The sequence below is a fragment of the Odontesthes bonariensis genome, chromosome 5 (genome assembly GCF_027942865.1).
Source record: "Odontesthes bonariensis isolate fOdoBon6 chromosome 5, fOdoBon6.hap1, whole genome shotgun sequence".
NCBI lineage: Eukaryota > Metazoa > Chordata > Actinopteri > Atheriniformes > Atherinopsidae > Odontesthes > Odontesthes bonariensis.
Window position 1 is genome coordinate 31993247 of NC_134510.1, and position 17274 is coordinate 32010520.

Sequence of the window (17274 nt, forward strand, 5' to 3'; positions counted from 1 at the left end):
TTGTAATTCCCCCAGTCTCTTTGCAGCCGATAAGATGCAGTCTGATAGATGAGGCTTCATTGATGCACATGACTGCAGATGTCTTCTTTAACTTACCTGCAGCTGAGTACCTGTGCTTGTGGATTTTTCTGTATCTGTGGAGGGTGGACGTTTGTTTTGATCTTATTTATGACGAGTACTGCACTATCCAAAAAACAATGTTGTTTTACGCGCACTTTTAAAACATCTACACACATCAAATCATATAACCATTAGAGTGGCTTAATGTTTTTTGGAACAGCTGAGTTCAGCATGATCAGAATCTAACAGAATCTGATCACGACTGCAGTGAGACAGCTGTTATTATAACCATGGTTTTAGTTTTTACCACACATATATGCAGTCTGAGGATGTCATCTTTATGGCTGTGACACATTTGTTTTAAAAGCAATAGTTGTGTGTATACAGTGATGGTTGTTTTGAAGCTGATCTTAAACTTGTGTTATGTGCTGATAATGTATCTCTTATAGGTGAACCTTAGGAGTGTTTCCTTTAAATATTACATCTGGACTGGGCCTACACCAGCTGTTCATCACGTCCAGAAGGAATGTGAAGCACATCAAAATATCACTTCAATAGTTTTGGCTCAATAAGAAATGCTAAATTTACTACATTTAGGTTTATGTGACTGAACTCAGAAGCACAGTTCCATTAGAGCAGCAGGGGCTCAGAAGATAGAGCTGTGATAGAGCACCGACTTTCTGATCTCTCAGTCAGGGGGTCAGTGGTTCAGTCCCTGGTTCAATGCCTGGTTTTTCTAGTACACATGGCCAAGGGTCCCTGGGAAAGACACTGGCCACCACATTTCCTATGGTGCGTTCATCAATGGTTGAGTGTGTGTGACAAAGAAAAAGCACTAAACAAGTTAAAGAAAAGAAAAAAGAGATTGTAAAGACTCAGAAGTGGCATCTGAACGGGGTTTGTAGTGTAAAAGTGCTTTGAATGGTTAACAAGAGTAAAAAATAAAAAGAAACCTAAATACAGTCCATTTACTTTGATTAGTTCATTATTACCAACAATTTATTTTTTTTTATCAAAAAAAAAAAAAACCTGCATTGGATGTAGCACCCAGCCACGTGTTATCACTATCCAATCCAGTAGGTGGCGGTGTAGCATGTCAGAGCTTTTCTAACTGCCAGTGAAGTCTGAGGATGAAAGGATAAGGAGATATATTATGTTATCCTTAGAGCTGAATAAAAAAGTCTGTGACATGCCAAAATAATTGTTTCTAACAGCTTACTGCTTCACACAGCTATGACCTTTCATGACCTCATTTCACTGAGGATACCCCAGGTGTGTGGGCTCACTCCCAGTGAGCAGCCTGGTGGCCACTGTCCTGACACCAGGATTTATGCTGAGGTTTTGTTTTTAATACACTAAAAACAATCTCCATACTGCTGTTCACACAACTCAGATACTCTGCAGATAAGCTCAGAGTTGTGTAAATATAAAAACACGTGACATGTTTCGAGTCATAATTTGGTTTGAAGGGGTTTTCTTCAGCGATGACTGTATTGTTTCTTTTTTTTCTCTCCGTAATGTTGTTATTGTTGAAAATGAAAAATGAAAAAATGTGGAATTTATGATCCCATAAATCAAAAGCAAATCATTCCAAATCCGATAGGACAACCATTTCTTTTTTTCTTTCGTAACCCCAAAAAACTTCAGCAGGATATGTTATGATCCTAAAATGTTTTTCAAGTGTTTGACTTTAATAAAGTTTTGTTTGACAACCATCTTAGATTAGTCTCTATATATTCTTTATTCTGGTAAACAAAAATTCAGATGTTTTCAGATGAGTATTCTCACCCTCTGGATACAAATCAGTTGCATGAAATGTTCACTTTCATTTATCAACAATCTTAGATTAGGAGACCCACATGTGAGGGGGATTCTAAATTGGTGAGTCTAGGTGTACCTGATCTCTGCCTCTGTGTTAGTCCTGTGACTGGAGACCTGTCCAGGATGATTCCTGCCTCTCACCCACAGGCTGCTGGGATAGCCTCCAGCTCTGTGTGACTACACAGGATAAAGTGGCTACAGGAACTATAGAAATGGCTTCTTGTGTTCACTTGCTTTCTAGATATTTTTCAATGATAAAACATCTTTATAAACAATGACATGAACAACATCCAAATATCCCTTATAACGTATCCACCCTAAAGAGTCCGTTTACGCTCATTGAACTGAGTACAAATTATCAACAGTGTTCAAAATTCTGTGATTATTTCATTAAAAAAAGACAAAAATATATAGATTTAGCTTAGTTTATTATTTTTTTTTATCATTTGGCAAAAAAATCGATACCAAAAAAAAAAAAGTATGAGTCACTGACTCAAATTTCTAAGTCAAGATCTGTTTTCCCTCTCCTGGTCTGGCTGTTTGATGTCTGGGCTGCTCTAATCTTCATACCCATTGTATGTAAATGTAATTCAAATGAAATCTCTGCTGGTTTTTTTTCTGCAGGTGCCGCTCTTCTCAAGGCTCCTTGTGCTTTTACTGTGTGTCGTCTCCTCTTTCTGCCAAGAATATTCTGGATACAACTCAGGTCAGAGCTGCCACACAATGCAGCTCTTTGAGCACCACTTTTCCTACTCTAACTATTTCTAACTCCCACACACTGTCTCACTGAAATCATGATAAAATGGCTGTTTAACTCATTTTTACTCAAGGACAAATAAAAACTGATTATTCTAGTGTATCAGCTGCTTTGATCAGCAAATTACAGGGAGTGCTAATCAATCATTTAATAGAAATCAATCCTGTCAACACAGATGAATTTCTTTAAAATTATATTTCTATTTTCTCTTAGTTTTTGCATTATGTTTGTCAGTTTGTCTTATTTTACAGCCATGGTTATAGGTTGCTCTGTCCTCATTGTTTATGTCTGTCAGTGGATTCTATTCATGCAAATTAAGGGCTTTAATCCAGGATTTCCTGTGCCCAAAGCCTAAATCATACCCCTAGATTAACAAGCCACTCTCACTTTAATTCAACAATGAACATTCTGACATTCTAATGTTTTCTGTGTGTAGGTGAGGAACGCACCTACGACCAGTCGTCTGCAGTCGACCATTATAACAACATAGCTTCTCGGCAACCAGGTGAGACCAATGGCCCTCACAGCGAACTCTGCCCTATGATAAACCTTTTAACTGAAAACTAGGACCATCTATTGTAAATACACAGTGTGATGCCCCAGCACTAAACGTCAAAATGTTGTTTTCTCAGATTACCAGCCTGAGCCGACTCACGGCTATGAGGACCAACAGGTAGAGGAAGAGGACTACGACCAAACTCAGGTTACCATGATCACTGAGGACGTCTTTCCTTTTGCCACCACCACCGAGTCTCACTACGCCAAGGAGGACACCGAGACCATGCAGGTGGGGCTGCTGACGCCTGGAGGGCTTAACTGTGGTCAGAGCTGCTCCAGAATCAGTTTTATTTAAAGAACTATCTTCCCACAAGGGCCATTTAGTAGCTGATCTGGAGCTTGAGTTTTCCCTTTCAAAGCACGCATTTGGAAAATTAAGAGCGGAGCATCTGGGAAAACAGTTAGAACCACCATCTACTGATAAAGAAGATGTAAAGAGACCAAAAGCTCAACAACAGCCGCTTCATGAACTTTGTAGTTAGAAGGTTTTCATGATTACAATTTCAAACATTATATCACCTAAATTCTCTAAGGATTGGATGAAAGGAACATTTTTAATTCTTATTAAATGAAATAGTCCTTTATATCAGTCTGCCTGTTCTGAGTCGGATTTTTTTCACCTTCATCTGTAAATAAGTTGATCCTCTCTTCATATTGTCACTAGGAGTCGCCAAAGTCAAAATTTTAAAACTCCACACAAAGAAGATTTATGAATTCCCAGCCATAAATGGCTTATTTTAAACAAAACAAACAACAAGATCAGCACTTTTAAAGGAAATTTTGGAGGTTTTGGTCACCATAGACCATAGTCCATAGACCAACTATGTAATCTCCGTCATATGACTTTTGATGAGCCTTTCTTTGTGTAAGACGAATATTGTTGTACATTTAGTGGGAAGGAAAAAGCAGAACTCGACCCAGGTTTGGTTTGCATTGTAATCAATTACTCCCATTTAGATCAAATCCTTCTTAAAATGCATCCTTAACACCACTCTTTAATGTAAAAAATTTATAGAAACTCTGAGTCAAATTAAAGCTTCAAAATTAATTAGAAAATGAGTAGAATTAATTTGATGACATATAATCCTTAATATAAGAGCAGTTTTATTGTTTTGCTTGTTTAGTCACTTTGAATGTTACAAATGTCATTTACTTTTTTGAGTAAGAGAAATTGAAGTGACATTATTTGCTTTTCTTCTGAATGACAGCTTTTATTGAAAAGGAGTTGTCTTTTTTAAATAGATAATGATTATAGAAAACATCTTCTTTCAAAAGTGAAATAGTGTCACTTCCAGTTTTAACATTTAGGGGTTAAGTTTTTAGGTACATGCTAAGTGAAACTGCAAATATGCAAATACTTTTACTTTCAAAGGTAAAATGACAAAGAGCTTTTTGAGATAAAGTAGTTGAACAAGATCAACATGATGATGGACACAAGTTAAAACAAGACATTAAATAAATCCATAACGTTTTCAACTATATATTCTTCAGTTTTTGTGTCTGAAAGGTTACATACTTAGCTTTAACTGGGTCAAATTTATGCTATAATTCTGTGCCTCAGGTGCCGTATGAATACCCTCCAGCAGGACCCGACACTGACTCCTCTGAGGAGTCGGGGGTTGATGCTGCGCTCGGGGAAGAGGGGCCGACAGAATGCAACTGTGAACCGGGGGAACCAGGTTTTGCTGGATTTGCAGGACCAAAGGTATCAACTCATTGCATGTCATCGCTGTCATTTTGATAAATGTGAGTGAGCCTTTTGGGGATAATTTCTTTTCACTGAAATAAAGAGATTGTTTTAGAAAACAAATGTTTCCCAGTCGTCTGATGGAGTGCCTCCCTCTACTTCACAACTAAGATAATCAAAGGTAGCAAAAAAATCAAGAACTCATTATGAATTTGAGTTGATGTCTTCTGGATGAAGCCTTTTGGACTCCTCTGGTATATATAGAAAATAGCATTATAATAATTGCAATTCATTTGATGAATTAAAATCACAGAGATATGTCTGCAGCATGGGATTTAATGAGTTTACGTTAAGTCTTGCAAATCTGTTTTTCTATTGATTTGTTGTCCTGTGTTTATTGATTGGGGAGACAAAGGGCATATTTTAAAAATGTTTTATTCTGTAGCGAACAAACAGTATCCCTGGTCCTCTGTATACTTTGTTCATATTGTTAGAAAATGATGCTGCATCCAGTCAAACGTCCAGTCAGGTTATTCCACACCTTCACCTGCTTGTATATGAGAATTAAATCAAACATGTAACATGTAAAAACATACATTGCCATGTAAAAAAAGAACATAGCAGGTGTTTCTGGCTATTTGTGGCAGAATTTGCCTTTCAAGTACTGCAGGTTTGTCTTAATCTGATTCTTTTTGTCTGCCTGTCAGGGATCCAGAGGTCTGCAGGGTCAAACAGGTCAACCAGGAATTCAAGGCAGAGAGGTGATAGCCTTAACAATACGCTATATTTTTATGATAATGAAAGAACCTTATCAGAGTATGAATAACATAGTGACTACATGTCCTGTTTCACTTTATTTTACTTGTATTTGTTGTGTTTTTAGGGTTATAAAGGAACCAAAGGAGTTAGAGGAAGAGGAGGAGACACGGGGCCAGTTGTAAGTAAACACATGATGGTTCCGGGCACGACAGCCTGTACAGATGAGGTTACCCTCTGGGCTATGGCCAAGAAATGATAATGTTATTGTAATAAACACAAAAGTAAGCTAAAAGGTAAAAAATTAACATAAATGAAAATTAAACCAAATATCACACTCCTTAATTAAAACGGCAAGAAAAGAAAACAGTCAAAAAAGTGAAAGCAGGAAGGAAGCAGCTAAAGGAAAGTACGCAGTTTATTCTGCTCCTAAGCTTTAAAGAGGCTAAAAAACTCACGTTTGCACAGTGAAAAAAGGTGAAAACTAGATTTAAACAAACAAGAATGCATACTTTACTGTTTTGTACACATTTAGATATCAGACACATTAAAGTGTTTCAATTAAATAAAGTTCAGAGTCGTTTATACTATTTATTTTCCAGTATATTTAAAACACTGTGCTTAGTGTGAGTTGCTTATGGTTTATTGAGTTTTTTTTTATCTATCTTTAGTTTCTTGTTCTCTCCATTTGCAGGGCGATGGCGGATCTGAAGGGGAAGACGGAGCTTCTGGTTTCTCTGGAGGGATGGTGAGTTCACAATTTCCAACCACAGTCATGGCCTTTAATGAAACTTTATATTGACTGAGTTAAAATACGTCATTTACATCCAAACTAATATGAAAGCAATATGTTGCGGTAAATCTAAGATTACCCTGTAAAAATGCTTTTACAACCCCACCTCACATAGCTTTAATTGAATGAGCAGCTTTAAAACATCTATGAACAAACAGTTCATGAACTGATTCTTTCAGGGAGAACCTGGACTTCAAGGTGACCCAGGCGAGAGTGGAGATCTCGGTCTGAAGGTAAATATACAGCATACAACTAATGCATACCAACTTATAGTTTGACTGGAAATTAAAAAGGCTGACTTATTGTAAGACTAAACTGTTAGCCACCCAAGCCCCAATTTAAGTCACTGCTAACTAAACTACAACAGGCTCTCCCTGCTGACTTAGGCTCAAACCAGAGCCAACTTTCATCCATAAGAGTGGAGATGTGTCAGCAGAAGCATCACCGTTAGCCAGGCAAACTTTGCCTCAGCAGTCTCTCTCAGAACAGAGACAAATGCCAGCTGTGTATTTATCCCATTTCTACTGGTGTCTAGAAACTTTGCATCTTTAATATTTTTGATTTCTCTCATCTTAAACTCAGTTGGGCCACATTATGTTGTTTCCTCACCATCAGTTCTCTGGCATCAGATGTAGCCCCAGTAGGCGCAACTCTGAGTAACTGTGGCGTTTCGTCCTGTCCACAGGGAGATGTCGGTATGGAGGGACCCCGTGGAGGAGTCGGAGCTCCTGGTGAGACTGTAAGGAAACGCAGCTACCCATCAGCCCCTCTGTGGTGGAAAGTTTAACTCCTCATACGTAAACAGAAACCACTACTTACACATCATTAATTTCATGAAGGGACTCCAGAGAAACTGTGGCATCATAATCTGCCCACACTGAAAAGTTGCATTAAAAAGAGAAATAATTAATAAGTTTAATACAGTAATGAAAATGCCTGGCGTAGAGTCGCGTCACTGTTATTTTGTAGATAGTGGAGCTGTTAAAACAGCACACTTCTGGATTTAAAGCCTCACAGACCACTTTAACACAGACTTTACCAGTGGAGTTTTTATTTCTTTTTTTTTAAGTATTTGTAAGATGATGAAGGCGATTAGAGGGAGGAATAATAACGTTATTGAAACCAACTCCTGCCCAACAAGGTGAGCCAGGTTATCTTTAGCAGGTGACAACATGTTTTCTTGGAAATCACCTACATTTTTGGTTCTGCCACCACCCGCATTGTTGCGGCCTTTAACTGTCAGGTGACGCAACAAAGGAGGCAGATGGTGAATTTGAGGGTTTACCAGCAAGCAGCTACAACTGATAATCAATGTGACCCCTGATTGAAGACTAAAGTGCAATAATATATGTGTTTTAAGTGGAAGTTTAGATCTGAACCTTGGATTTATTTTCACTTTCAATCTCAGAAGACTTTGCTTGTAAGCCTGCAAATGCTTATTAATTCAAATGGAAACACTTGATCTGAATATACAGAACCAAATATTTTGTACGATCATTTAATAACATGCATGCGTTTAGATCTTCATTTTAATGTATTTAGTTTATGTTGGCCAGTTTGATTGTTTTTGCTTTCATTTCAAAGTATAGCTGTGAATTTTAGAGTCGACTGAGTGTGTCCATTTTAATTCATACTTTTAAGTTTTTGCATCATCACTTTTGTCGTGTTTGTTCCAGGGGCTTCATGGTGACCTGGGTCCTTCAGGATCAAAAGGTGGAAAAGGTATCAAGGTAACACATCTTGTTTAATCTTTGGACTGGTCTTCGTTATATATTTACAGTATGTGCGACAGACAGAAATACAAAAACACAACTTAACTATAGACCCAGGGGTGCTAAACAACTTTATGTTTATTTATTTTGATAAATATCATCTGGTTGTCACATGATGTTTCATCACATCTTAGGTTCTTGTGTTTTATGAACATTTTGTCACAATTAATGATCCCTTTAGTAAAAAGATTCAATTTAAAAAATAGTTTATTAATTCCAAAACGAAAGCTGTCATTATGTATGGTTATTGCTGCTGGCAGGAATGACCTCCTGTTCTGTGTTGCAGTGGAGCTGAAGAAGCCTCTGACTGAACTCACTCTGCTGTTCTGTAACATTATGTTATGTAGCAGGGGGGCAGTATTGTTCATTAGATTCATTAGATTATGCAGCATTCTTCTCCAGGTCAGGTCCAGGTGCTCCAGAGCAGTCCCCAGCACAGAGCCAGCAGTCTGTTCAGTTTCCACTCACTGGCTCTGATGCTGCTGCTCCAGCAGATGGCTGCACACAGACTCGCACCCTGTACACGATATGCAACATCTTGGTGCAGACACTGAAGGACACAAGTTTCCTTTTGAAGAACAGTGTGTTCCTTCTTGTAGATAGCCCCAAAGTTGCATTTCAGTCTAGTCGGGTGTCCAGGTAAACTCCCAGGTATCATTAGTCATCCACCACCTTTTCCCCCATTATGTAAATAGTGTATTCCCGGTCCTCCTAAAATCCATAAACATCTATGAATAAGCAGTTTGTTGTATTTGACATTTTACCATTCATCCGTTTTGATATTTGATAAATGATTTGTTTTGGCACTTGTGTGTGTTTTCTGTTCAGGGGTCTCTCGGGGACCAAGGTAAACAGGGTGCTCAGGGAAAAGATGGACTGAAGGTAAAGAGTTTAAACTTTAAGGCCTGTAATAAAGAAAGTTAGAATTTCATTTCATTTTTTAATTTGATTATAAGTGACGTTTCCTGTTCTGAATATTTAATTCCAGGATGTTTTGAAAAAAGAAAAAAGAATTATGGTCATTAGTTGCATATCCACCAGCTGACCAGCAGGGGTTCACTCTCTAACCATCAGGTCTTCTCTCACAGGGTCAGATTGGAGCACCTGGGTTTCCAGGGGACGTCGGCGAGAGAGGCTACACAGTAAGACACCTCCTCAGTCATTACCTCTGACTCCTGAGGTATGATTTTGATGATTTAAACTCCTGAACTTTTAGGGATTTGAATTTGATCAAATTTATCTTTCAGAATCTCATCTGAACAGTAAAAAACACCTCAAAGATATGACGTATGACCAAGAAAATCACAATCACTTGTGAGCCAGAAAAAGTAATACAGCTTTTTATTCTGGGCTTGAAATATCTCATTGCAAAGAACTAAGATAGAGATCACTTCCCAGATCATGAGAAATTCAAGATTGATGTAATTCTATGTAGAGTTGTTGGAGGCACGTTTCTTCCTTATTTGCTCTCCATTACGACACATGTTGAAATAAGCATGTGACACGTTACTATTTTTGTTGCAGCTTTGTTGCAAACTTCTTTCAGCAAGTTTTGCTGTTCTCTTAGTTACAGGTTACATCACTCAGACTTCTCTTAAAGCGACAGGAGGACTTTAAGATTCAGCCATCCTGATAATAAGTCATTTATTTACTGTGTCTGATTAGCTCCCTGTGTGATTATGCCCTGACATTGGCAGCACTCCTTTGATTTTCAATTAATTTCCCACCATTGCATCATTTAGTCTTTATTGTATAGAGATGTTTTTTTTAGTGTGGGAAGATTTTTTCCTCTTTGTCATTCCCAGGGCTATCCAGGACAGCCAGGAGCCATCGGATCAGGTGGACCAAAGGTACACACACAGAGGATTCAGCTCCTGTGTTTTCATTTCATTTTACTGTACTTGTTCCTGCAAAGCCATTTCCCAGTTTACATACATCAGTGGATGAGTGAGCATGGATGGTATCTGATAAGACTTTATCAGTCTGTGTTTCATGGGAGAGTTTTACTTTCTCAATGACGGCCTTTGTTCTCTAACTCCAGGAAGGAATCTGAAGCACTGTAGATATTATCGATAACAGGAATGTGGGTTAGTCTATAAATGGGTAAATCCCCCTTCAGATGTCTGGAATGAGCTGTCACCTTACCGTGGTGGGGGGGTTTGCGTACCCCAATGTGTCTGGGAGCTATGTTGTCTGGGGCTTTAAGCCCCTGGTAGGGTCACCCATGTCAAACAGATCCTAGATGAGAGACCAGACAAAGAACAGCTCATAAAACCCCTATGACGAAGAGAACAGTTGGACACCGTGTACCCTTGCCCGGACGCGGGTTACCGGGGCCTCCCCCTGGAGCCAGGCCCGGGGGTGGGGCCTGCCGGCGAGCGCCTGGTGGCCGGGTCTGTGCCCGTGGGGCTTGGCCGGGCACAGCCCGAAGAAGCTACACGGGTCCCCCTTCCGACGGGCTCACCACCCGTGGGAGGGGCCAAGGGGGTCGGGTGCAGTGTGAGCTGGGTGGCAGCCGAAGGCAGAGACCTTAGCGGTCTGATCCTCGGCTACTGAAGCTGGCTCTTGGGACGTGGAACGTCACCTCTCTGCTGGGGAAGGAGCCTGAGCTGGTGCGCGAGGCTGAGCGGTTCCGGCTAGATATAGTCGGACTCACCTCGACGCATGGCTTGGGCTCCGGAACCAGCCTCCTCGAGAGGGGGGAATGGACTCTCTTCCACTCTGGAGTGTGGCTTAAAGTATCAACATTATTATTGTGCACATCTGTACGCCACAGTTGATGACTTTCATTTGATTGTGGGCATTTCATAGTCCTTCTTCCAACACCAGTTTGTAATTCTATGGAAATAGCCAAACTGTCTGCAGATCACTAAAGTTAGTCGAATAAATTAAATCATCTAACTTTTTGGATTAAATTATTGCAACCCTCAAACAGAACAAGCTGATTTGTTTAAAGCGATAGCATAGAATATAAAAAAAAGTATCATTCCTAAATTTCTAACCACGTTATGATAATTCAGAGTTAGTCATGTGACTGACCTGTAACCTGTGTAGGTTTTTCAACCCCAAATGGTAGCTCAGATAAGTTTCAATTTATCTATCAAGGTTTTATGAAGGTTTAGCCTGGAGATGGTACTTTTAAGTCTTTAGATCGTTAGTCTGTTCTTTTATTTAAATGAAAATGGACAAATTTGATTAATGCTGTTCATCAGCGTCCTTCATAAAATCTATCAGCTAGGTGTAACTCTGGTTCTATGAGTACTTAATACGTAGCCTTCTAATAAATAGAATAGATCTGTAGTTCGGCTCTTCCTAAAATTATTCCCCCTTTTCTCTATCTCCTACGGATTTCAGATAAGGACCATTCTGGCGTCCGGAGAAAATACATTTACCTGATAAATGCAGAATAGCTAGCTGACTAGATGAAACATGCACAGCTGGATGGTATAATAAGATATTTAGCTGTTAACTCTAACTAGTATTTTTAACATTAGTGTTGGGGATGGGATCCAGCCTTTCTGACCTGACCAAACAATTTTTTATGCAAAAACAATTTAACGTTCTAACCCACAATTCAGAACTGAGTTTCAGTTGTTATGAGAGTGCAGATGTTATGTTTCAAAGCAAAGTAGCATTACAAAGACTTTAAATTTTGTGGCATATTGACAAAGTTGAAGGAGAAGTCTGTAAACATACTAACTTGCGATCTTTCTAAGATTAGAGCATAGTTCCATTTCATGCTTGTTATCAAGTTCGGAGAGGGAGTCAGGATGCGGGTTAGATTAAGGTCTGGAAACAGCTGGTTTTACCTTCACTAGAGCTAATGAAACCTATCTACCAGCACTTCTATCACCTGAGGAGACAATTTCTGACTTTAAATGAGTGAGTGTCCAATAATGAATAACTAAACATCAGACAAATGCTTCAAACCAACACCTTGTCTAGCTGTAATGGTGGCTGATTTCATCTCATTGTTTAGAAGGAGTCAAATACTCTTTTATAACAAATTCCTGAATCGTTTCTTTTATTTGGGGAACCATTTGGGGAGGATAAAGAGGATAGACAGCTTTTTTTTCCTTGTGATCAATTGATAGGTAATTCTGACATAACATTGTGTGCACAGTATGTGATAAATCTGATAATTATTTGATAACTAGGAACAGTTTATGTTAAGTTTATGACCAGTTGCAAAATTGCAGATTGCAACAATGTGAATAGCCCAATCTCACCATCTTCCTCTACTTGTATTAGAAAACAATGATGACCATAAATGGCACCCACTGAGCCAGCATTTAGTTTGTCTCTTCCAAGCTACTGTAGTAACACAGTGCTGCGACATGGCTGGAGGAAAGCAGGTGCTACCGAACCTTTAAATATAGATTGCTCATTTTGATGTAAAATAATTCTTTTTTTAATTTTTAAGACTTATTATTTGACACCCAAATGTCTTATAATCACATGTTTACTGATTTTTTTTATCCTAGCGAAACCAACTTGGTTTGTATGACCAAGTTACTCAAGTAATCACATGGAGGGAAGTCTTCTCTGCCATCTCGTGTATCATCTGACTCTAAATGTCACATTCAGAAAGAGGACTTTTGTTTTGTTTGTTAGCTTGAGTTATACAAAGATAAAGCCTTTACTTTCTTTTTTCTAACAGCACACTCTGACTAACACAGGCAGATTGTCAGACAGGATCGCTGTAAAATAGAAACCGGAAGTGAGTGCATGCTGAAACTATGATACAGTGTGAAATGAAAGCACGTTGTCTCGAGATGGTGTTTCTGAAATTTCCCCAACTATTCTCTGTGTGTTTGCATTCTGTGGGACTAGAATTGCACCAGATATTTTTACTCATGACTAACTCATGAGTGCACATTTTGCAATGTTTGTGTCCTGCAATGCAATGTCATCTTAGACTATAGATAAAGAAGGCAAAACAAACTCAAGTAAGATTCGATACAAGAGTAACAGTAAATACAAGAGACGTTAATTAAAAGTGAGCAGCTTTTTGGGTTCGCATTTTCTTCATATGTACTGAGTCACAGCATCTGGATTACATCAAACACAGGGTCCCGTGTTAGGTCCTGTTCTAACAAGTGACAGATGGATGGCATCTCTACTCCAAGAGCTTTAGATATTTACTTATATTCTGCCACACGCTGATAAAAGACTGAACGAACAAAGGGTCCAGTATGCCGCCCAAAGATGTTCAACATGAAGTCAGGACACACTTTTGGTTGCCAGCTGTTCCAGGAGGAACAGGAGCCCAGGCTCTAATGCACCATTGTTATTTCTTCTAGACTAACCATCAAGTCAACATGTTTAACACTTCCCATTTAACTAGAGATCAGCTGAGAAAATGTTGTGATAGTTATTATGATAAGTTGTGTAGAGAAATGTTTCCCTACACCCCCTGTCTCATAGTCCCCTCAGTCAGACTGGGATGCAGGTTCAAACTCTGGTCTTGATAGTTCTCAAAGATAGTTTTCTATTTGATCAGTGGCAGCAATAGAGTCAAGAGACAAGACGAGTCCAAAACAATCTTCTGTAGACAGTAAAGTGCAAGCAGGGTGCATTTATTTAGCCAACATCAAAATATAGGCCAAATGTGCAGTAACACAATCAGATTATTTGTGTTGGGGCTTCGTCTTTTGTTTGTTATGTGGTCCCTCCTAATCACCGCCCTTTCAGTTACTGATTTAATTATTTCCTCTTTGTTCAATACACCATTATGACCTTATATCAGAAACAAGCTTTGTCCACACTCCTGTCTTCATAGCTTCAGCCCTCTTGTGTCAACTTTCCTCAATTTAATACTTCTGTGGTACATAAAGGGCATACGTGCAATACACACAGTTAGTACCATACATACATATTGATAAGACATCAACAGGAAGATAAATGCAGCTGTCTCTGGGGTTCTTTTTTTTTCTACGCTTCATTTGTCAGTATTTTTCTAAATAACTGAATTTTTGTGTGGGTAATATCAAAAACAACTGAGCTCAATGTGAAACCGTCAATTACGACATTGAGTCCCAAAAAATGTTCAAAAATCCCCAAAATGTCCAATTCACACACACGTCCAACTGATTGAGACAGAAAATATTCGATTTTGAGAATTAGGAACAAAGAAATACTGAACATTTTTAGCTTGAGAATTTTATTTAAACCAAGTAAGATTTGGCAAGTAACTGTTGCACCTCTAAAAACCTGACCTACAAAACTAAGGCTGTGATTATCTCAGAGACTGTTTTCATTGGGTTAGACAATGAATGATCTCAGCTCTGACTTGCCAGCATCATCAGCGTGATGAAACTTGAACCTTCTTCACAAAGAATTTGAATAAACTACTTTTTCAAAAGTCTAGTAATGCATTCAAATATATATTATTTAGAACTTTTGATATCTAACCGTAATGATTCCACATTACTAAAATCAAGATTGTGTTTTCTCTTTGTCAATGCCCTCCTCTTCCTCTTCCTCTGTCTCTCAGGGCTCTAAAGGTCAGGGTGGCCTTCCAGGCAGTGATGGTGACCCTGGAGAAGATGTGAGTGGACTAAATTCAGAGCAGAAACTCTTTAGAAACTACTGAATCATCTTTCTTTCTCTTTTTTTAAAAAACTAAATCCACTTCCTTTTATTCCTCAGGGTCCTATAGGAGTCCCGGGGTTGATGGGAGAGCCTGGACTTTTTGGTGTCAAGGTATTTCTTTTGTTTTTGCTCATTTTTGCAAATATCAGGAACAACGACTGGTTCTCAGCTTACATTTTTTTTTTTACGTCATAATCACATCATAACCGTTTAGTTTTATATTATAGAAATGAATTATCAGTATTTAGTGCTGCAATCAGGAGAAAAATACTCTTTCAAAATCCAGCATTAAATTGATTCATAATGCTAAAATCCCCTCTACTAAGCTCAACCTTTTACTCCTGAGATGATAAAGATTCTGAAAACGTCAAATTTACCCCTTTTTTCCAGCTTATCTTCTGCAGATGACTCAATAATGAGAAATGAATGATGCCTTTCTTTAGACAAGATAAAGGGGGCAGGAAATCTGGATGTTTGATCTAACCCACTGTCACCATTTGCTCTCTTCCATAGTGATTAAAATCTATGAATGCATCAGAAACTATGAAAGCATTAAATGGAAATGCTGATTGGTGCCAAAACTCACCCTTTAGAAACACAGAACTGTTGATTACTTAAAGGAAGTTTTAAAAAAAATCCAACCATGATGCAAAGATGTGACACCGTGCAGCACAACTTCTGTATGTCGTTAAGTAATGAAGGCAAAAGTCCCACAAAGTCATTCTAAAACATGAAAAATATCCAATTATAATACAACCAAAGAAACATTATACTGTATGTTGTCTGCTCATACTTTTGAACATCTTTTTCTTGTAGTTTATTCATACCTGTTGTGCATTTGCAGGGCAGCAAAGGGGATCGTGGTGTGAGAGGACCTCGTGGCAGACTGGGCAGAGCGGTGAGTGCGCACCATCAAATGAGAGCGCACCATCAAATGAGAGCGCAACATTTATGTGATTCACTGGGGTGACAGTTTATAGACTGACAGTACAGACAAATGTTTGAACCCCATCCTAACTGTCTTCTCTGACTCTCCCTGTTACTTATTCTGGATTAATACCTCATTTCAGCAGTGTTGTACATAAGAAACACTTCAGTTTAAACAGCAGTACACTGCCATGCATTTTCTGGATGAACTTGGGAGAAATCCGAAGATTTAAGTGCACATCAGGCTTTCTTTCAGCTCTCTGGGTTGAACTGGATAGTTCAAACTATTTTGGGATGCAAAGTGTATGAACAGAGTTGTTAACCACTGCAATTGAAGGAAAACTTTACATCTTCCATCAAATTTACTGATGAATTTGTGAAAATAGCCACGAGAAGCCACTATTGGAGCTTTGTCTGTGAAAATTCATCACAATCATAGCATGTCACACAGCTTTTCTTCAGTACAGGTTTATTCATGAGTATTTTTTAATATCTTTTATTTTTCAATGTGATTTCTGAGGCTTTTCTATTTTTCTTTATTCTTATTAATTGATCAAATCAGCAAAAATCACCATAAATATTCTTTACAAAGCAAATCACTCCTTACAAATAACTATTGACAGATTCTAAGAAGTAAGTCGATTATCTTCCGAAAGTCATCTATACCCTTCTGCCAGTGAACTAGCAACAAATTCAAATTCAACCAGGGTTGATTCCACAAGGGCTACAAACTTATAATAGAAACCTTTATCAGAAACATTTTCAAACGGTGTTGGTTGACTCATGCTAAAGTTTAGGTCAGGTGCAACACTGCATCTTTTGTTTTACCACTATCACACTTTTAAGCCTGGAAAATTCTGCAACCATGTGTGAATATGTTAAATCTCTGGAGCATCTTCACGCTCAGGGAAATCCTGACGTTGCTTTAGTTGCAGCGTGTTCTGAGTGTGTTTTCTACAATCTTTGCAAAGTGAAAATCAGTTCCTCCTGGTGACAAAAGCAAAAACAATAAAGTTAAATGCAGAAATTGGCAAATGAAACTGAGCTAGTTTTGGAAAAATAGATAATCACATGTCCGATCTGTAACGTAAAGATTTAAGATAAAGGTAATTTCATGTTTGATTAACAGGATTTTTAGTCCACTGTTTTATACTCAGTTTAGGACACCTACACCATGTTTATAAGTTAAAATGTCTTATCTATTTACACTGTGCAGATCAGTAAATCACAAGTAAACTGAGAAGATTCTACAGAAAAAAAAATCTGTAAGAGGAAATAAAAGACAAAATAATATTGGGAGTTTTTAGATGTTTTGTAAAGGGAATTATTATGAAGTTACCACAGAAATAAATGTCAGAATATAATTGTGACCATCAGCAGCTCTGTTTCAGTGGAACCATAGAAGGGAATGTCCCTAAGAGAGAGAAATAAGGACAAAAACACTTTGTGGGTTTCTGTTTTCTTAAAGCTCTCAGAAAAGCAGAAGTGTTGCCCTTTTGGTTCTGGATCACTGTTTTTCAATGTATTTGCCAAAAATATTGTCTGAAGT

At 38.4% G+C, this 17274-nt stretch overlaps 1 protein-coding gene across 1 annotated transcript; it reads left to right on the forward strand.

Annotated features, from left to right (window-relative positions):
- Positions 1-5835: 5835 nt before the first annotated feature.
- Positions 5836-16965, forward strand: LOC142380607 (uncharacterized). Its single transcript, XM_075466519.1, has 12 exons — positions 5836-5868; positions 6334-6387; positions 6612-6665; positions 7118-7171; positions 8109-8162; positions 9033-9086; positions 9293-9346; positions 9947-10054; positions 14701-14754; positions 14856-14909; positions 15643-15696; positions 16942-16965. The coding sequence occupies exons 1-12, from the start codon at positions 5836-5838 to the stop codon at positions 16963-16965; spliced, it is 651 nt and encodes a 216-aa protein (XP_075322634.1).
- Positions 16966-17274: the final 309 nt, after the last annotated feature.